Here is a 21817-nt window from a genome sequence, read left to right on the forward strand (position 1 = left end):
ATGTTGTACACAATAATAAGGATATTTCATGTGACATAAGTCTTCGTTATTTATATGTGCCAATCAAAGATTGAATGGCTGATTACATAGCAACTTGTGACAAGCAAAATTGTTGGCATAGCATTGCATTGGTTTTGTTTGCTTAGTAAACATGATGTATCGCTATTTGCTCATGCCACTGCATAATTTAGAGACACCAAAGATTCTCAAGATTTTCCAAAGTTAAACTTAGGCCCCATCCACACATAAAAGAGTGCAAACAATGTAACCTTGAAACTTTAGTAATACTAAATAGCACAATATTTCATGCAAATTCTATTGTTTTCTATTGTTTAATTAGCACTATTTTGTACTATTTAGTAATTAGTGTTTCACGGATTAATTGTTTGCACTCCTATGGAAATTTCCTGTTCTATTTTACAAAAATATTTCCGTCCACAAGTTGCAATTTCAAATCGTTTTCTCTATTCTACACATATCTGTTTTCAAAAATTTCCATTTTCAATGACATTTTGCAAAGGAAAAAAATCAGTTTGTAAAAATATCCCGTTACATAGTGGACAGGGCCTTAGTTGACTCAAGGGAAAAAATTGATGTCTCATTATACACTTGCTCTTGAAATAAAAAGCATTAATAATTACGATATTTGTAAAATGTTTGTACATTTCTTTCTTCCACCAAGAAAGGTTAACTATAGACTCAGTAAATAAAGGTAAAAATGGTATGGAAAATGGGGTTTTATCTGGTTTTAATTTGGTTATGATTGTTTGGGCTTCCTTTGCTTTACGAATTTTATCGCTCATGTAGACGACAACTATTTGATTTCCTAATTAGCGTAGGTTATTAATATTCATAAGTTGAAATTATGGGATGTAAGCCGGGACAGGCAGCAAGACGATCGTAATACGTACACCATATGTGAACCTCGTAATTATAAATCTGTCTATTGTGAATGAAATAACTGAAGAACATCAAGATTATCGAGAATTAAATCGCTGATATAATCGACGAGCGTTTTGCGTTGTGTACCCATTACTGAATTAGATGTCCCCACTGAACGAAAGAAGATGTCCGCTACATTATTGTTCACATATGTCATTCACCGACTGATGGGCATTTATTAAGCTTGATTCTGCAGTTATCCAGCGTTTATTTCATCTCCGAAGAGTGTTTACAAGAATCGTACGGCTTGTGAATTCCTCGAATTTCCATGTGCAGCGATGGATGATGACACAGGAAGCCCGCCGGCAAGACGCAAGAAGCCCGCTGATCGTGAAAGTTGTGACGGAGTGAGAGAAGAGAGAGCTGAAGCTCTAAGACGCTCAAGATCGGGATATATTGGCCAATTGACAAAGAATTATCGAAATATAAAAGAAGTGATGAAATCAGAGAATTTCAATGATATTGATACCGTTCTGAGGATAAGGCAGAAAATATTGAACACATTTGATAACTTCGAACGGTGTTGTCAACAGCACTTAGAATGCTTGAAGGAACAGTTGGATATTGAAGAAGCTGAAGGCATTTACAGTAGAGAGCTAGAAGCTAAAAAAGACATTGAGGGAGAAATTGATGCGTGGACCCACCGGAACAAAAGACCGTTCATTGACTTTGATCTGCCTCTTGTCGAACCCTGCGATTCTAGTAGCCAAGCAGGCTCTAACGAAAGTTCCCAATCAAGTACAGCAACGAAGTTAAAGTTGAAAGCGAGGGCAGATCAAGCTGTTGCCGAGCTTAAGATTAGACAGTTGAAGGAAGAGCAAGAATTGCAAGAAAGAATTGAAGAGATGACGATGAAATTGCGGTTAGAGGAGGCAATTCAAGTCAATAAAATAAAACGTCGACACACATTACTAAAGGCTCAACACGAAATGGAACAAAGAAACACTGAACTAAAAATCTATGAAAGGGCCGAACGAGTTGAGCTATACAATTTTTACGACGACGACGACGACGACGACGTGTTACCTGGTTCAAACCCCTTTGGCTCCACACCAAGAAGTGCCCCAAAGGAATCGACTAGAGTTGCAGACTTTAGACAGCGCCTCCCTGTGAACCCGTTTGCAACTCCGATAACACCGATCTCCACTAACCCATTCGCAGCCCCGATGGCCCAGACGCCTGGCAGTTCGTTAGCAACACCGACAAGGGGAAGCTCAAGTAACCCGTTTACGACGACAGAATGGCCTGATGTAGTACACAGGAAGCCCAAACCGAAGTTTGTTCATGCTGCGCATGCACCGACACCACAGGCATGGCTGGACCTGAACACACCCGAGTTCTACGTCGCTGATTATGATAACCGTCTAAGCGACACTGCCAATAACGATGAACCACCTAAGCCAGCAGTCCATGAGAAGGTCCTCAGTCAACTGATAAAGCAGCAAGAAAGGATCACCAGCGCCATGACCAACGCTTTAATGCTTCCTAAACCAGAGCTATTAACCTTTGATGGAAACCCATTACACTACTGGAGGTTTATTCGCAACTACGAACAGAACATTGAAGCAAAGACTGAGGATAACGGAGAACGATTGAATTATTTACTGCAATATTGTACGGGCAAGGCTAAAGAAGTGATCAAGAACTGTGTAGTATTGGACTCTACCGACGGCTACCTCACAGCACGAACGTTATTGCTTGAAAGATTCGGCGAACCTTATGTCATAGCCACGGCCTACATTGATCTTGTAACTGAGGGACCCCCGCTGAGGGCGTCTGATAGAGAAGGCCTGCAAGTTTTCGCCGATAAGTTAAAGGACTGTGAATTAACTCTACGTGCCGTTGGATATTATGACGACTTGAACAATGCTGACAACTTGAAGAAAATAGCAGAACGTTTCCCTGTCCACCTAAAGGCTAGGTGGCTCGAGAAGGCTAGAGTGATACGAAGCGGAGGAGGAAAACCCAGCATAGACCATATGTCCGAATTTTTGTCTGAGAGAGCAAAGGCCGCAAATGATCCTGTTTTCGGACAGATTATGGACTCAAAGGACACGTCCAGGGACAGAATGCGACCCCGAAGTAAACCGTTTCAGAACACGCCAAGGCCGCCAAGAGCTACCACCCTAGCGACACACCAAGCAGAAACGCCGAAAGTGACGGCAACAACAAAGGATTCACAATTAGCTTCGAGGGCCGCATATACTTTAAACGACCAGGTAAAGTGTGGTCTTTGTGCCCAAGCACATCTTCTCACAAGCTGCGATGAATTTAAGAAGAAGACGCAAGGTGAAAGAATGAAGTTTGTTCGAGACAAAGGGTTATGTGACAACTGCCTTAAGCGAGGACATAGAGCAAAGAATTGCTATCAGAAAAAACAGTGTGAAGTGGATTCCTGTGAGGGAAAACACCACACGTTGCTGCATCCACCGAACAGCTCTAACCTTAATCAACAGCCGAGCCAGGATTCAAGTAACAATACGAACAGTGCTAAAAATTATAATGTCGTCAAGGCTGATAGCGTAAACAGCGTCGATGTTCTTGCCAAGGAGAAAAGAGTATGTCTTCCAATCGTGCCCGTAAAGGTTCGTGGAAAGAAAGGTCAGAGATCTGTTGTCACCTACGCTCTTTTGGACCAAGGATCCGACACGACATTGTGCGAGAAACGCCTAATAGAACAGCTGGGAATCGAAGGCGCCGAACGAACATTCTCGTTGACAACTATCGAAAAGGCAAACGTTCAGCGAAAGGGATTAACCGCGAGTTTGGAAGTTACAGCTCTTGACTCAGACAATGTCGTCGAGATACCGACCGTATGGACAGTCAAAAAATTGCACATCACTACAGAAGGTGCACCCAGAGATGAAGACATTCGTAGGTGGCCACATCTAGCAGAAATACAAATACCTGAAATAGACACTGATGAAGTTACTTTACTCATCGGCAATGATACGCCTGAAGCCTTTTGGGCGTTAGAAGAGAAACGAGGACAACGGAAGGAACCGTATGCGGTCAAGACACTCCTTGGATGGACCATCGTAGGACCGATGACTGAGTCTACGCATCAACAAAGTTTGAACGCACACTACATATCTTCCCACGGTGATGAGCTTAAGGCTCAAGTTGAAAGATTCTGGAGGACCGATTTCGGAGATGCAGTACTAAGTTCCGAAGAATGCATGTCAGCAGAAGATAAAAGAGCGTTGTCTATCATGCAGGAAAGCACGGTTTTATCTGAGGGTCACTACCAAATGGCCCTGCCGTGGAGAAACAGCAGTTATTGTACATTGAACAATCGACCGATGGCTGAGTTTAGACTTGCAACATTAAAACAAAGATTCCTGAACGATCCTGGACTTTATGAGAAATACAAAGAAGTTATAGATGACCATCTGACTAAGGGCTATGCCCGTCGCCTTCCCAACGAGAATTTTGACCAGAAGAGAGTGTGGTACCTACCCCACCATGCTGTGATTACCCCCAAGAAGCTACGCGTGGTATTCGACTGCGCCGCCAAATGGAAAGGCATGTCATTAAATGACCAACTATTGCAAGGACCTGATCAAACGAACAATCTCGTAGGCGTCCTTACTAGATTTCGCGAAGAGCCCATAGCACTAGCAGCAGATATCGAAGCTATGTTTTTGCAAGTCAAGGTTGAGCCCAAGGACTGTGACATGCTTAGATTCCTTTGGTGGCCTGATGGAGATCTTAGTCAACAGCCAGCAAATTTTCAAATGCTAGTCCACATTTTCGGTGCAACGTCTTCGCCAAGTTGTGCGAATTTTGCACTCAGAAAAACAGCTGACGACAATCAAACCGAATTTGATGATGAGATTGTGAACATCGTGCATAGGAACTTCTATGTGGATGATATGCTGAAGTCGACAAGTACTGTTGAAGGCGCTATACGAACTGCATCTGAAGTGACTGAACTGCTACGACGAGGAGGATTTCGTCTCACAAAGTGGATGAGCAATAGTAAAGAAGTCCTCAAGTCGATACCTGAATCTGAAAGAGCTAAGGCTGTAAAGGAACTAGACTTTGAACGATTTCCGACGGAAAGAGCCTTAGGAGTTGAATGGGATGTCGAGAAAGATTGCATCGGATTTAAGACACAGGTAAAGGAAAGGTCTCTTACAAGACGTGGGATGTTATCCATAACGAGATCTGTGTATGATCCATTGGGTATCGCTGCTCCATTCGTCCTGTTAGCCAAGCTAATCTTGCAAGAACTTTGTAGACAGCAATTAAAATGGGATGACCCAATCCCTGAACATAACCTCGTTGAGTGGAAGAGATGGCTAGAAGACCTACCAAGACTGTCAAATGTGAAGCTACCGAGATGCTTGAAGTCACCTGACCTTGGAAACATCGTCACCTATGAATTGCACCATTTCGCAGATGCTTCCCAGTCAGCTTATGGCACCGTATCGTACCTGCGGATGGTTGACATTAATGGGGAAGTACATTGTTCGTTCCTGAACGGGAAGTCAAGGCTCGCTCCTGTAAAACCAGTGACCATTCCTCGCTTAGAACTATCGGCGGCCGTTGTAGCAGTCAAAATTGATAAGATGTTAACAGCCGAGCTAGATCTGCCGCTGACTGAGTCGACGTTCTGGACTGACTCTACAACAGTGCTTCAATACATCAACAACTTCTCAAGACGATTCAACATCTTCGTGGCACATCGGATTGCTATCATTCACGAATTTTCTACCCCCAAGCAGTGGAGATATGTGAATACCAAAGACAATCCTGCGGATGATGCGTCCAGAGGTTTGACCGCGGAGAAATTTACAGGAGACGAAGGAAGGCGATGGTTGTGCGGCCCTGAGTTTTTATGGAAAGGCCAAGATTCGTGGCCAGCACCAGTTCTCAAGATATCTGAGGTACCAAGTGACGACCCAGAAGTGAAGAGAGAGAGACAGGTCTATATGGCACAGCAAAGGGACTCAAAGAACTTCCTGCAACGAATGTACGAGCATTACTCTGATTGGTATCGCTTAAAGGTGGCCATTGCCTGGATGCTGAGATTCAGAAACTACTTCGTAAACAAGTTAAGAAGTTCAAAGCATGATTTTGAAGTTAAGCCTGCTACAAGAGGAAGAATAACTGTGAAAGAGATTCGAGAAGCAGAAGTTGCAATTATCAAGGATGTACAAGGCCAAGGCTTCACAAGGGAAGTGAATATCTTGAGCAAACAGATTGAGAAGTCGAAAGTCAAAGTTTCCACAAGAGAGAAACCCCTACCAAAGGCAAGTTGCATTTTCAAGCTAGCCCCCGTGCTTAAAGGAGGAGTTTTATTAGTTGGAGGCCGCTTAGAGAACGCCCCAATTTCTGATGCAGCCAAACATCCACCAATTCTACCGAAGAACCACCCTGTCTGCGAGCTTGTTATTAGACATTATCACCAACTGTACGGCCACGCTGGAAGAGAACACCTACTGGCCCTTGTAAGACAGCGATATTGGATAGTAAGCGCAAGATCCCTAATTAGACGTGTGCTGACGACATGCTTTGACTGCCGAAGACGTAAGGCCCCGCCTATATCCCAACAGATGGCAAACTTGCCAGTTGACAGGCTCACCCCTGACGAACCACCATTTTCATTTGTTGGAACAGACTTCTTTGGTCCATTCTTAGTGAAAAGAGGTCGGAGCACAGAGAAACGGTATGGATGCATTTTCACTTGTTTAACATCACGAGCCGTACATCTAGAGGTTGCTCATAGCTTGGAAGCAGATTCCTTCATCAATGCGTTGCAGCGGTTCATGAATCGCAGAGGAAGACCCATCGAAATCAGAAGCGACAATGGCACTAACTATAAGGGTGGTGAGAGAGAGCTACGCAAATCTTTACAAGAATGGAATGTTCAGAAGATCGAGAGTTTCCTAAAACAGAGAGAAATCGTCTGGAAGTTTAATCCCCCAGGAGCCAGCAGCATGGGTGGAATATGGGAGAGAATCATAAGATCTGTAAGGTCCATTTTAAGGGCCCTGTTGAGGGAGCAAGTTACTACAGACGAAGTCCTGTTGACTTTAATGACGCAAGTGGAGGCCATTCTTAACAGTAGGCCGTTGACAACTTGCAGTGATGATCCCAAGGACGACTCCCCTTTAACGCCTAACCATATCCTGTTACTGCGTCCAGGAGCGAGTATGCCTCTAGGTGTATTCACGGCTTCTGATAACTATGGCAGACGTCGATGGAGACAGTGTCAATATCTAGCCAATCTGTTCTGGCGCCGTTGGCTCAAAGAGTACCTACCAACTTTACAATTGAGGCAGAAATGGATCTCCCCACAAAGGAACCTAGCGAAAGGTGATGTTGTTTTGGTGGTGGACGAGACCGTTAAACGGGGCCAGTGGCCTCTGGCATGTGTACTAGAAGTTTACAAGGCAAGGGAGGGACTTGTACGCTCCGCAAGAGTCAAGACGTCTAAGACAGAGTTGGTCCGTCCCATTCACAAATTGTGCTTGCTGGAAGGAGTTGATTAAAGCCTCAAGAATCAAGGAAGCACTGTTAGCGAATTACACAAGAACATTGTTGAGTTAATTGATAATTGTGCTATGAAACCAAATTAATTTGTTATTGTCGTCAGGACAATGATTTAAGAAATGATCCATAAGAAATGCCTCATTTGGGGCCAGTAATGTAGACGACAACTATTTGATTTCCTAATTAGCGTAGGTTATTAATATTCATAAGTTGAAATTATGGGATGTAAGCCGGGACAGGCAGCAAGACGATCGTAATACGTACACCATATGTGAACCTCGTAATTATAAATCTGTCTATTGTGAATGAAATAACTGAAGAACATCAAGATTATCGAGAATTAAATCGCTGATATAATCGACGAGCGTTTTGCGTTGTGTACCCATTACTGAATTAGATGTCCCCACTGAACGAAAGAAGATGTCCGCTACAGCTCAAACATCTCTATAACAGAAAGATGAGTATCAGGTTATCAATATTGCACGAAAAAGGTGGTAGTCTATGTATTCTGGCTCTTTGAATTAATTTGAATAAAAAATTACTGTAAAAACATAAAGAAGATCATCCCGGGGGGGGGGGGGGGTACTACCACCCCAACTTGGGTAGGGAAGTGCCGCCAGGACCTCAAAACCCTGACCCTATCACAGACCTAAAATTTTAATTTTACATACCCTACCCCAGACTAAAACTAAGAATTGTACACCCTATCCCAGACTAAAAGATGGAAAATACGGTTTTACAATCGACTGCAATCAATATTTACTAACATTTTTATTGTTTTTGTGTCGGCACAAAGCGTAGCCTTTTCGCAATACAAAAACGACCAAATCGTTAACCCTATCCCAGACAAAATGTCAAAAAATGATACCCTACCCCAGACCCAAAGGCCGAAAAACCATACCCTATAGGGCGGCACATAGCCGTGATTGATCTGAAAATGTGCTGTGTCTCATTTTTAGTCACGCTGGGTCAGTAGCATGTGACTATCGACATTGCAAACAAAGGTCTTACGCAGTGAGAGCAAAACTAGCGTAAGAAGGAGTTATTTACTATCACGGTCACGGTCTTAACAACGTCTCCAACGATGGCTCAGCCTCCAAGAGCGGGAAAAATTCCAGTCAAGCCTAAAGTAATTGTGAAAAAACAGCGATGGTACTTGGGAGGAATCGCGTCGGCCATGGCTGCATGTTGTACTCATCCTCTCGATCTCCTGAAGGTAGGCCGTAAATGCTCCAGAAGAGCAAAAGTTCCTACGAAAAAAGGATAAATAAGTCATATTTGTCTTTTATCGTAATTTAGAATTGTGGCAATTGTAGAGGTTTAGACATAAATACGCTTTCAATGGGAGCAACACGCGTTTACGCACCTGGGGTCGATCGTGCCACATGACACGTATTCATGCGTATGGTTTTTTCACGATTATTTTTAAAATAATTTTTAAAATGCAAATAGATTTTAAACATATTACTATCTGTTTATAATAGGGAATAGTTCAGTTTGCAGAAATGTGATCTTTGTTCAAAGAAATTAAACCCTATTTGGAAATGCGAGAGTCAGTTGAATCTTGAAAACAAATTAAGCTTGTTAGATATGAAAAAACAAAGAAAACAAGAATTTTTAACAATAATATAACAGCGATTAGTATTGTTTTTATTCTTGTACAGTTGTTTTTTTTCTACTATGTAACTGTATTGATAAGTTATTAAAGTCAAGATCACAGCTTGTATGTGTTTTATAAACATGAAGTTTTCTGAGGTCATATACTAGTAATAGGTATAAGCACTAGTTTTCACATTCGCTTCTAACTTATTTTGTTCCTTTGTTATTAAGGATACTATATTTATTTATACAAATTTAGCATGATAAATGTGTTCTTGTTCCTAACATTAACATACTACAACAGTATATTAAAATGGTTATGCTTAAGCCCTATGCTCAGTGAGGTGTTTTTAGTTTTATTTACAAAATAAAACTACTGTTGCCACACCTAAGTTGATCTTTCTTGTCGAGGTAGGTTGGCATATAAAAAGGGCTCTAGCAAAACAGCTGTTTGCAAGTTAGTCATATAAATATCATATTGCAAGATCAAAAATCAAATTTATTCCCAGGTTTCGAATGACGACTCTTTTCCATTACATAAAAAAAGACAAGTTTAAAAGAGTTGAGTAGGTTAAGAATGGCACATGAAGACATAGCACAAATTTATAATACTATTAGAAATGCAATAGACCAGTTTCGAATTCCAAATTACCACTGTGTTCCTTGGTTGCAGACTCATTTGCACAGGTTTAGCCTCATATCAGTGTTTAAATATTCACAAATACCAACGGTAAAGTAAAGAATGCACAACTTCAACAATACAAACACTTTGAAACTTGACGGACCTTGACTGGAACACGTGAATATTCTGCACAAACTCGAGGCTAACTCTGTGCAAATGAGTCTGTAATCAAGAAACACAGCAGTAATTTGGAATTTGAAAAGGGTCTTTTGGAAGAGCTGACATTTGACATACATATGATGATGACTGGATTATATAGTTTTACATAATGCAATCAAGCCTGCATGACTAGAAACTTGAATGTGGTTGACAGATATTTCCCTAACCAACCAATTACAAATTTCATCACAAAGTTGTTAAAAATCATCATCACATCTGTCTAATGATATCATGCATTTGTAATATTTAAACTGCAACTACTGTAACTGGGGCCATTAAGAACAGTTAGACGATAGAACCAATTAAATGTAGAATGAAAATAATGCATTCAAACTTAACCATAGTCTGCACAAGAATGGTAATTTGACCCTAATATTTGTAAATGATTAACTAGATAGCCATCACCATTTTCTCATGGGAATAAAAAGGTATGTTCTTGAAAAGGGTATTGTTTTCTGCTGCTACCTGATTGGCTACAATACCCAAAGTTGGAATGTATTGTTTTCATTCTACAATTTGATTGGTTCAAGCAGCCTAGGTGGCCCCGGTTATAGTAGTCACAATGTTGCAACTACGGTCAAACAATAAACCATGTAATAATAGTACATAATATATCTTCAAAAATATATACATTTGCACACAATATACACAGTCATATATGGTAAATATGTAATCTATGTATATGTTTATCATAACCAGGTTCATTTGCAAACCCAACAAAATGTGAAGCATGGGCTCAGTGAAATGGCTGTACAAGTGGTAAAGCTGCAAGGAGTCAGGGGACTCTATAATGGATTAACTGCATCAGTAATGAGACAGGTAACTAATGAAATAGTTTATTATGCTATGACTATGTAATATATACAGTATGAGTGGCTGTGTTGTATCAGATATACAACCGTGAGGCGTAGCCGAGTGATTGTATATCTGATACAACACGGACACGAATACTGCATATGACTTATCAAGCGTCTAGGTTAGTTCCTTTGTGTTTCACTAAAAGTTTCAAAATTAAAGTGAATTTGGCCAAGAAAATCCAACTTAAAGTTTATGCAAATGAACACAGTTTTGTATCAGATTTACAACACTCTTCACGGTCGTGATTTCTGTTGTGTTTTCCTCATTAATTATTCATGAGTTTGATAATTATTATATAGAGGGCTGTAGACAAGAATATTATGAAACAGTCGTATAATATTATGATTGATGGCATTAAAAAACCAAATTTCAGCATGTAGCTTGCCAACACAGAGCTTGCATGTTTTTGAGAATTGCAGCAATCATAACAGTTTGCTAAGAAGTGGAAAATCAGAATGTAATTAGATCAAATTCATGCACCATTGTACAGTATGGGGGGGGGAGGGGGTGGATAATTTGGTTGGGTTTTCCATCCCTGCCAGAATACACAACCATTGATGATAATTATTTGATGTCATGTTTCTACAGTTGACATATTCAACAACACGTTATGGATTATATGAAATATGGTCAGGAATGCTTCGTAAAGAAAATGGTAAAGTAACCTTGATGTGTCTTGAACAAAAAAAAGTTTGTGGGAGGGGGTGAGGGATTTGGGGAAAGCTGTTTATTCTCTCTAGTAGCACTGATGCTGAACTGTGAGAGACACAGCTCACTGTTTTCTAGCAGTGGCAGATCCAGGATTTTAAAATAGTTGATTCCGACATGACCTCCATGCAGAAAAATCTGGTAAGATAGGCTTCAAGGAGGGTTCCAATTAATTGTACTTAGTATGAAGAATATGATCAGCTTCACAAGATTTCTCATACGGGGCTCTATGAATCCTCATCTGGATCTGCCACAGTCTAGGGTCAGATACTTGATTGTAAAGTTGCACTGGCTACACTACGATCATGCATTTCCACCCTTGCAGTGAGCATAGTTCCAAAAAAGGATATTACCATTTGAGTGTACCATTCTATAACTTAACATTTGTTGTGCTCATACATAGGAATTCCTCTATCTTTTTTACAGTACCACTTCCTTTCTATCAGAAAATTATGTTAGGTGCTGTTTCAGGTTAGTACATTTAGCCATAAACTGGTTGTCTTAATTGGTCTGTCTGCTAGTGTTAAAAGAATATTATAGTAGAAATATAAGTACCCCCCTACTCCAAGGTTATTAGCCCAGCCGTCTGCTAATAGATATTTTTCCTTTTGGTTACAAGCCCCAGATGCAGCCCAGTAGAGCACTGCCAATCCACTCAGATTATAGCCTCTCTGAGCACATTCCTGTTTCAAAGTTTTTACAGCTGTTTGCATGAAAACTGTTGTTTAATTGAAGTAGACATTACTAAACATTTTTTGATAGGACAGATTTCAGACGTTTTTTTATAAGGCCCCAGCTTATAAGCCCTCCCCCCCACTCCTATTATGAGCTCACCCAAAAACTTTAACAAAATTGTATAGGCCTTGTGCTAATGACAGCCGCCAGGAAATTATCAGTAGTAAAGGAGAAATTTAGTATCCAAGTTGTTCCCATCCAGAGTCTCAGATTAATGTATATGTAAGCAATAATTTTGACCTGAACAAAGTTGTCAGCACAAATACCCATAAGAACTTCTGGTCACAGCTGATACAAATCTCTCTTCCATGGACATGCCTACATGTAATATTATGACAGATGTCAAACATTTTGAATCCAGTACATCATAGAGTCCTTCACATCTGGTTTTAGCATTATCACACTGCATAAACCCTTCCTTGGGGAGGTGTGAAGGAGACTTGTTAAGAGCTTGAATTGTTTTTATTCACAAATGGACATATGATATCGCAAACAAGTGGGTCTGAAAGCAAGTGAGTGATATGATATGTAAAACAAGCAAATAAAATATATCAGGATCTTAACATGTAATAATTTGTTTATTACACATTTAGGGTCGATACAAGGACAAAACTCACAGTTTACCATGAAGTGATATTGTTAGTTGTATCACTTCAATGATATGGTTTTTATTCCACTTTATCACCCTGATATCAAACCTAAATGTGCAATAAAATCATACATATTGTTACTAAAGGATTTCATGTTACAATAATATTAATATATGTATGTATAATATCTATCAAAGGTTTTCTTGGTGGCATTGTAGGAAATCCTGCAGACATGATCAATGTTAGGTAAGATGCTAGTTCTATGTACGCAAGTTCATTTACAAAAATCCAAATATTTCAATTCACAAGATCAGTCCTAAATATCATTATTAATAATATTTAGATCTTATTAACCGAGCGGGCGGTCTGTACAGGATAATCTTGACTGAGGTCGGAATGTACAGACCCAGGTCAAGATTGTCCTGTACAGACCAACCAAGCTCGGTTGATAAGAATTTTATTATATGACCACTTTTCATTGAAAAGGACAAAATGTTTTCGCCGTAAGATTAATATGCGATCGGACCAGTTAATACCGGAGAATCTAGACCAGTCCGCGATGCGATCTATCCAATCAGATTGCTCGATTTGCTAGTGTCCAGGCTCTAAGATTCACGGTCATATAATAATTAATAGTATATACCTGTTATATGTTTGATTTTATTATGTTTACCTTGTAGGATGCAAAATGACATCAAACTTCCTATCGAGAAACAAAGACAGTAAGCCAATTTAACCATGCTTATTAATCCATTATACTTCATTTAACAGCTGTGATATTTATGCGATGTGCATCTAACTTACTGTAACATGTTGTGTGTTGTCTTTCAGCTATAAGCATGTTTTTGATGGACTGTACAAATCAGCCACCCAAGGTAAAATTAACACTCCAGCTACTGGCAGCAACGGGTGCAGTAATAGCAACAAGCAACATGCAACAAAACCTTCACCTACCTTTTTTGAAATAGCTGTATATTATATTCACTATTCTTTTCTTTGATGCACACAGAGGGCTTACCATCATGGATGCGAGGTGTCAGCATGACTTCTACCAGAGCACTGCTCATGACTGTAGCTCAGGTATAACCATTTAGGGGTGATGCAGCCTTTTTAAAAGTGGGTGGGGGTGGGCTTAACAAATAACCATGTGCTACGGGTAGCCTAGCAGTGAACTCAAGCCTCTTCTCAAGATTTTTTTAAAAGAAAGGCTGGTTCTTCATTTGTTAATGAAAACCTTTCAAAAAACTGGGGAAGCTCTTGTCTGTCCCACCCGGTTATCATGTGGCAGCCATGTTTACTGGAACGTTAGATTTTGCCCCACATAGCCTTGTGTTTAAGTACTTCAGGATGAGGTTATGAGTGGTCAAACAAAGGATTCTCAAGGGAGTTAACATGGTGCCATGTGATCAAGGTCTTTGATCAAGATGATGAACCTGCATTGTAGATACCGTTTTTGTCTGTTTTTGAAGCTAAATAAATGTGCTTTTTTTTGTTGCAGGTTGCCTGCTATGACCAGACTAAACAAATACTATTATCAACACGGTATGCAAGGCCAAGAATTAATTAGGAATGTTTTACATTAAACACATGGTTCAACTGTTATATCTTACAGTAAGGAAACTTTACGTGATTGTATGCACTATTTAATACCACTATGATTCTTGCTTTCATAGGTACTTCAATGAAAATATTATTACTCACTTCACAGCAAGCTTCATAGCAGTAAGTATTTCTACTAGCCTACCAATTACACTGCCCCTCAGTTGGCTCATTTGTTTGAGCATCAGTTTAAATGTGTGGGTGGTTGTGGTTTAATTCCCGGCAGTACACAGGATTGAGAAATAACTGAGGAGAAGGTGCTGCCTTTGTAAATAACATCTGCAAACAGTTAGACATTCCTGGCTCGGATGACCATGTAAAATAATAATTAAATAAAAATAGAAAAAGCAGTAATCCCAGTTGCCACAACAACATGGCTATATTCTCTTTGTATTAGGTGGTTTACTTCAAGTCCTATTGTTTTATCACAGGGTACCATAGCAACTGGTCTTACACAGCCATTTGATGTAATGAAGACAAGACTAATGGAAGCAAGGCCAGGACAGTACAAGGTCTGGATCATTGGTTTTGTTCTCCTTCACATGAATTAATTTGACTACTAACTGATCTTGCTATAAAGAAATATTACCTATAAACTTTTTTGTTTGTTATATAGTTACCACTTACTGACCACTTACCAACCATTTACTATCCACTTACCAACTATTAACCAACATCAAACCTTAACCACTTGCCAACACCTTACCAACCTGAATTACTAACACCTTACCAACCACTTAGTAACACCTTACAAACCATTTACTGACACCTTACCAACTACATACCAACACCTTACCAACCATACCATCCACTTACTAACACCTTATCCTCCAGTGCAGTTCGATCACAATATATGTCCATAGATAAAACTGTTTAGTTCATTCTTTTTTCACTCATCTTCTTCATTCTTTTCTTTCCAGACTGCTCTACATTGTGTTTACTATACAGCAAAACTTGGGCCAATGGGTTTCTACAAGGTAAGCATCACTTTTTCTCCTTCATGTCCTTGTTGTCTTAGAACATTGGTAGATAATAATAATAATATTGATGATGATGATGATGACGAGGTCTATGATGACTTTGATGCTGCTGCTGATGACAATAATGATGACTATGATGATGATGATGCTGCTTCAGCTGAGGACTATGATGTTGACGTTGATGATGACTACACAATGATGATGATAATGACTATGATGATGACTATGATGATGACTATGATGATGACTATGATGATGACTATGATGATGATGTTGATGATGCTGCTGATGATGATGACAACGATGATGATGATGATGATGAATGGAATTAAATATTCCATTTTCTTAGTTGAAGTTGTTGTCTTTTCATAGGGTTTTATTCCAGCATGGGTGAGACTTGCACCTCATACCATCATCACCTGGATTTTCTTGGAGCAGCTAAGACGTTTTTTCCCACTTGAATAAAACTATAATGATATAGGTAAATACATTACTGCAATTTTCAATATAGTGCGAATTCTGTAGTTGAAAGTTGGCTGTTAAATTTGGTTTTTTCACTGCTGCCAGTCAAAAATGTAGAGAGTACTGACTGATTATCTTTGATTGATGGATAGTGAAAACACACAGTTTATCAAGCAGCTCTAAGCTGCCGAGTTTGCTTAATATTGAAAACCTTTATAACAGGGTGACTATGAAAATCATAACCACTTTGAAATATTCCAGAAAAGTTCTATTATTCTTTGGCCAATAAGGGGGGGGGGGGGGGGGGGGAATAAATCTTTATATTTTACGTCATTACTCTCTAACCACAAGATAGGGGAAAATAATAATGCATCTGATTGGTTATAAAGAAACATTAATGCTTTAATACTTTATGTAGGTGCGTAGGTGCATGGTAAAAGATATATGATTATATAAGTAATTTAATTAGAAATTATGTCAAAGAGATGAAAAATATTAATTGGGTGCTAGAAATTTTCCCTAGACTACAAATTCAATTGAAATTTAGTATAGCAGTATTATATTTGATCCAGTAAACATAGCGTCCAAAGTCAAAATATTTTAAAACATGGTAAATTCTAGTATAGTTTGGGTACAAAAATCATTTGGGCGCCTTGAACCCATTTTAGACCAGAATGCACCTTGTTTGTCAGTATAGAAAAGACCCAACCCTTTCTAGTTTGATTCCACATTTTTCGTGTCTATATTACCAGAGCCAGACCAGAATGCAATTATGTTTACCTAAAAATTATTAACCCCAAGATGAAAATCTCTGGCACTCAGATAACAAAAATATACAAAGAACAAAATTGATTTAACAAAAGGTTTTAGACAAGATGATTATAGATAAATCTATTCCGTCAAACTTGTAATGCTCCCATGTTTGATATTTCATGATATTATAAATAATTTTTAGTTATTGTATAAGTGGTCGTAAAACCAACATACTAAAAGTTAATAATGAATGACTGTTTAAAATAAGAAAGAAAATCTTGGAATTATTATTGGAATGTGCGTGGTAAGGAAGTGAGATGATATAGAGGTGGGTCGCGGGGTGGAAGGGGTGTGGTAAGAAAAGGAGATGATAGAGTGGTGGTTGGGGGTGTGAGCAAGGGTATTTTTGAGTATTGGGCAGGGTGGGGTTGAGGGGTGGAGTGTGAGAGGGAAACACTCGTTACACTCTACCATCAAGAAAAATGATTATAAAAAAATAGAAAAATTGTTTACGTTTCAAAAATTTGAGGATGTAAAAAAGATATGAATATGTGATATTACTTTGTAAAATAAAAAATTATAGGATGTAAATCGACGTTTTCCACACGATTTTAAATGCGCAGTCTTGCTTTTAGAGCCTCTTTAGGGTATCAAAATACATGCGGCGAATCATCCAACTATTATTGGAGTGCTATCCAATGAACGTACTGCCGGAAGTAAAAGCGCGCGCAATTACTCTACGGAGGCCAAAAAAAACGCAGGCCCTAGGGACCAGGACAAGTTTGACCACTTCCGGTCCCAGAGAATGCGTTCTTTCTAATTAGGAAAACAAAGCATCTGGGAAGTACACCCCAGAGCCCTGTCATACACTGCGCACACTGGATGAACTCGAGTCTCACCAGGGAGAGACAGACTAGAGACTTTTAACGAGGATTGTTGGAAATTTTTTGTGTGGGCTAGAATCGTCCCTTTTGCTAACGGCTCGGTTGACGGGGATAATCATATTTCTCTATGAGAAAGTGTGGATGCAATTTCCAATCCAACCAGCCCCTAGGATTATATGATACCGTAGGACACGACCTTTACTGTCACAGTAATTACGAATATATTAATTAGAATATTAATGTAATAATAATAATAAACTTTAACTTTATTCACACACGGTTTCTACCTTATTAAAAAATAGATGCTCTTCCCGAGAGACATACCTGTCTCATTTAGAGTCATTAAAAGATGTTTTAGATAGATGCAACTGAAATGCTACTCACTCAATGAACTTTTTATCGACATTGAGTCTATTTGGGTTATGCGCGCGTTTGCATTCGCGTTCGCTAAATATCGCGCGCTGAAGGGAATTAGAACGTTACGTCACAGTGCTCGATATGACAGAATCAATTACAGAACTAATCCTGTCAGGTCAAGTGTAGCAGTTATTTAACAAGGGACACGTTTTGTGCTCCAATAAGACATTATGACAGCCCCTAGGAAAGTAAGAACGCCACTTCGAGCCATCGGGCAGGTGAAGAGAGTCAAGAGACGAAGAGGAAAGATCAAAAGTTTTGACGAAGAAGGAGCACTACCGAAGCCCGACCCTTCCAAGGTTTACTTGGAGGATCCCATCGAAATAAAGCGGAAAAACGAGGGCATGACAATGGACGTTTTTGACTTTTGGGACTATTTGAATCGAGCATATTGGAAAGGAAGACTGAGGATTTGCGATGGTGACTTGATGAGAAAGCTGATCGATTGTTTCGATGATTTGGTACAAAATAAGATTCTTGCTAAGGTCGTCACGACAAGAAATTTTTGCAGACGTGATAGAGATGGAGGTTCGGTCCATTCTTTGTTCAACGAAGAGGAGAAACAGTTCTGGAAAGAAAAGGTGAGCAATAACCTTTTTTAGCTTTGGCGTAATGTTTTCCCATTTCAGACCGGTGTGTCATTCCCTAGAGTATCATTTCTTTTCAACTGTTGTGCATAAGAAAATATAGATACAACTCAAACATAGATTCGTATTTTCAAGAAAATGAAATGGGAATAAACATAACGCAAGCTAGAAGGGTCTATCAAAAACTGGAGCACTTGTTGAGATGTTAAACGTCTTTACCTTGGGCGTAAAGTTTTCCCATTTCAGATAAAATGTCGTTCTCTTGAGATAAGATCTTCATTTGAGTCGTATCCATATTCATGTGTCTTCTTATGTGCTACAGTTGAACAAAGAAATAATACTCTTCTGTAATGGGAAAAAAATTACGCCTTAAGAGAATTTTGCTTTATTTTAACAGAACAGTAAACAATTTATGAATGATTTTCCGAGATCAGAGCTTGAAATTCTGAGATATTCTAGCTAATTTGTTGTGCTTGTGTGACATAGCAACGGTAACCAAGGGAAGGAAACATGAATGCTGTTTAGAAATCGCCAAGTAATTTCTGTTTTTTATTGTTGTTGATGTTTTGGGTTATTTTTTTAGACAAATAATAAGTCCAACCTTATTAGGCGAATCATTGATTGCACAAATGATTTCAACTGTTTTACCTAACATTTTTGTTTGATTTTTGTTTTTTTGTTTTTTTTTTTGAAGGCTCTCCACGTTAAAGCAACATTCACGTATTATGGAGGAACTCCAATCAAAAAGCACCGTAAAGTCTCCTTTGCAACATCGCCTAACACAGTCTTTACACCTCATATTCGACACTCGCTTCCTATTATGAAGCGCAGACACGATCCCCTTACAGCAGATCCAAAGGTAGGTTAGCAAAGTGCAATACGTGGCCTATAGACCTCTAACTTTGGCGCATGTAATGTTTTCCCATTTCAGACCACGTGTCATTCTCTTGAAAATAAGATTCTTTGTTTGAGTTGTATCCATATTCATGTTTCTTCTCATAAGCAACCGTTAAACAAAGAAATGATACTCTAGGGAATGGCGTACATGGTCTAAAATGAGAAAAAATTTCAGTGCAGATAAAGAGGTATATTGTTTTGAGAAAAAAACGAACTGGGTCTTCCTTATTTCCGCACTGGGAAAATTATATCAGGACAAGGAAAGGATCCAGGATTCGTTAAAAGGGGTTAAATGTAATTACAGGGTGAGGGTCGTATCTACCATTGGACACTGCTGCGGTTTCAAAGGAAATGGAAAACATTTCTCCGATACTCCCCTTTTTTACGAGGGGAATATGGTTCTGCAACGGGATTAAAGTGGTCTGGTTAAAACCGTGCCAACTGTTGTACTGGTGGCTCGGCCCTCAGGGTATCTCGCGCCATTTCCACAAGAAACACATAAAGATTGACCAGGCTATGAATTAATGACACACATGCCTCAACTTTGCCGCTCGGAGAGTCTAATCTCGATCTTATCCTAAAACTTGTCTTTTATCTCAATTGAAGGATGAAGCCATATCAAAACTGAATACCCAGTTTACATCGTTTTTTCCTCGACTCGGCTGGGACAGCAACATCACGTGCCAGTCAGACACAAGTGAGTGGTTCATTTCACCTGTCTCAGAAGACTTAGCGACCAAGTGTATCAAAGCGGCCCAAGACTTCCTGATCATCAAAGAGCAGTTTACAGACAGCGAGACTTGGCGGACTGTTACTAGTATTACAATCAGTAGAAAAGAAACAAGGTACAAAATGTATCGTGTAGTGAAGGGAATGAAATCCTTCTACACGTCTGCGGAGTTTTCTTTGCATCGTTATGCATTGGAGAAGAGATCAGAAATACCTAAATCAAGAGGTCTCTTTGCTTTAAGGCCGCGAAAAAAGATTGAATATGTGGTTGCAACGTCACGCAATCCACAACTGAGGCGCACTGTGTTGCCAAGAATAGAAACAGAAACAGCTTGATATGATTTTAACTTTATTAAATTGATTTTCACATTTCTTCAAATTGATATCCGAGTACTTTCATGAAATGCCTGGTTTCATGTACACTTGTTTGTTTATTGAGTGTTTGTTTGCGCATGCGCTTAGAAAGGTCCTGACAAACGGCTCAACTTTTGAACATTGGTTGGGTCAAATGTTAGGACTGCTTGTTATGGTCTATAAACGATTTGGGGTCAAAATGTTAGCTAATTGAATCAAAATGTTGGCTTAATTTGGGTCAAATGTTGGGACCTCCAGACTGTTTTAGTCTCCTACTCTATATTTTCCAGGGCAAAGTTCTTTCTTGCACGGGTAGCACACCAGAAACATCTTTTGACTGCATGCGCAGCATCTCGATCTTGTATATCAACAAACAAACCAGCTATTGGAATAAGCCTTCTGTGAGCTTATTAGTCTCCTGCTCCATAGTTCCCGGGGCAAAGATATTATTACTGGTATGGGAAGCTTGATCTGACATCTTAACTATCACCCACTTGCTCATTAAGACTGCGCAATAACTGAACATGCCACCTTACGTGTTTCAATACATTTATTAACTTATTTTTTACTCATTAGATTACTATACATTATTTTTTTGATCATAAAGTATGTACATTTTCGTATTGCAGATAACCATCATTATTTTAGTCGAACTGGCAGCGTTTTCTTGACGCATACAGCATTGCTGTTGCAAGAGTTGCAAATCCATGCCTTCCTTGCGTAGAACATTTACATTGTTCATGCAGCACAAGTTCTTCTTTTTGACACAGTTGTCAGTGAATTGCGGCGGTATAAGTATAGAGCCTGACTATGAAAATCGTGACTCCGAGATCGAGAAATAGTCCCTTTCACAGTTCCCTGCGCCATCTTGTAAGTTTGCTGTACCTTTGTATCGAAGCGAGACGCACGGTCAGCTTGCAATGATAGAGACGTGAATAATTGTCCAAGGTGTTAGGAAAAGGTTTCTATCATTGCAAGATCTCGCTTCGATGCAAATGCACGGCCACCTTTCAAGACTGCGCAGGGAACTGTGAAGGGAACTATTGTTTCTCGATCTAAATATGTTTGTTCTGTCCCAGATGTATCTTCAAACGATCCGTGATATACCCAGTCTACCAAAACACTGGCCCAGCATCATAATACGTTTGCCACTCCTTGAACACAAACGGTGCGAAAAGTTCATCTGGGTACTTTCTAGTCATGCGACTCACGCAAATCGGCTCTAGAATTTTATGCGCAGAGAAGAGAACCTTAGGACTGTACCATTCTGACTCCAGACCAGTCAATGATAAAACATAAGGAACAAAGAGTTCCTCACTTGAGTTCTTTCTGGTGATTTCAATTACATCAATTGGTACTAATTCTTGTCGTGCTGTTCCAA

At 39.5% G+C, this 21817-nt stretch overlaps 3 protein-coding genes across 3 annotated transcripts; all 3 read left to right on the plus strand.

The window, feature by feature from the left end:
* The first annotated feature begins 1220 nt into the window (after positions 1-1220).
* Positions 1221-7442, plus strand: LOC148910430 (uncharacterized). Its single transcript, XM_089031694.1, has one exon. It carries the CDS (start codon positions 1221-1223, stop codon positions 7440-7442), a length of 6222 nt encoding a protein of 2073 aa, XP_088887820.1.
* A 610-nt stretch (positions 7443-8052) lies between these two features.
* Positions 8053-16121, plus strand: LOC116298911 (mitochondrial dicarboxylate carrier). Its single transcript, XM_031707491.2, has 13 exons — positions 8053-8659; positions 10583-10702; positions 11330-11396; positions 11876-11920; positions 12972-13020; positions 13455-13496; positions 13606-13649; positions 13784-13854; positions 14273-14316; positions 14448-14496; positions 14805-14885; positions 15294-15350; positions 15726-16121. The coding sequence occupies exons 1-13, from the start codon at positions 8528-8530 to the stop codon at positions 15816-15818; spliced, it is 894 nt and encodes a 297-aa protein (XP_031563351.1). The 5' UTR covers positions 8053-8527; the 3' UTR covers positions 15819-16121.
* A 1918-nt stretch (positions 16122-18039) lies between these two features.
* Positions 18040-20418, plus strand: LOC116298919 (uncharacterized). Its single transcript, XM_031707499.1, has 3 exons — positions 18040-18450; positions 19151-19315; positions 19960-20418. Exons 1-3 carry the CDS (start codon positions 18040-18042, stop codon positions 20416-20418), a joined length of 1035 nt encoding a protein of 344 aa, XP_031563359.1.
* The last annotated feature ends 1399 nt before the right edge of the window (positions 20419-21817 follow it).

The sequence above is a fragment of the Actinia tenebrosa genome, unplaced genomic scaffold (assembly GCF_029948245.1).
Source record: "Actinia tenebrosa isolate PJP-AT-01 unplaced genomic scaffold, QUT_ActTen_1.0 PGA_scaffold17__23_contigs__length_9995812, whole genome shotgun sequence".
Lineage (NCBI taxonomy): Eukaryota > Metazoa > Cnidaria > Anthozoa > Actiniaria > Actiniidae > Actinia > Actinia tenebrosa.

Excerpts from the sequence above, each read along its gene's own strand:
- LOC116298911 (XM_031707491.2), top strand. The coding sequence starts at position 8,528 with ATGGCTCAGCCTCCAAGAGCGGGAAAAATTCCAGTCAAGCCTAAAGTA. Across the intron at positions 11,397-11,875 it reads AATGCTTCGTAAAGAAAATG|TACCACTTCCTTTCTATCAG; the intron begins GTAAAGTAACCT and ends TCTTTTTTACAG. Across the intron at positions 14,497-14,804 it reads TCACAGCAAGCTTCATAGCA|GGTACCATAGCAACTGGTCT; the intron begins GTAAGTATTTCT and ends GTTTTATCACAG.
- LOC148910430 (XM_089031694.1), top strand. The coding sequence starts at position 1,221 with ATGGATGATGACACAGGAAGCCCGCCGGCAAGACGCAAGAAGCCCGCT.
- LOC116298919 (XM_031707499.1), top strand. The coding sequence starts at position 18,040 with ATGACAGCCCCTAGGAAAGTAAGAACGCCACTTCGAGCCATCGGGCAG. Across the intron at positions 18,451-19,150 it reads AACAGTTCTGGAAAGAAAAG|GCTCTCCACGTTAAAGCAAC; the intron begins GTGAGCAATAAC and ends TTTTTTTTGAAG. Across the intron at positions 19,316-19,959 it reads CCCTTACAGCAGATCCAAAG|GATGAAGCCATATCAAAACT; the intron begins GTAGGTTAGCAA and ends TCTCAATTGAAG.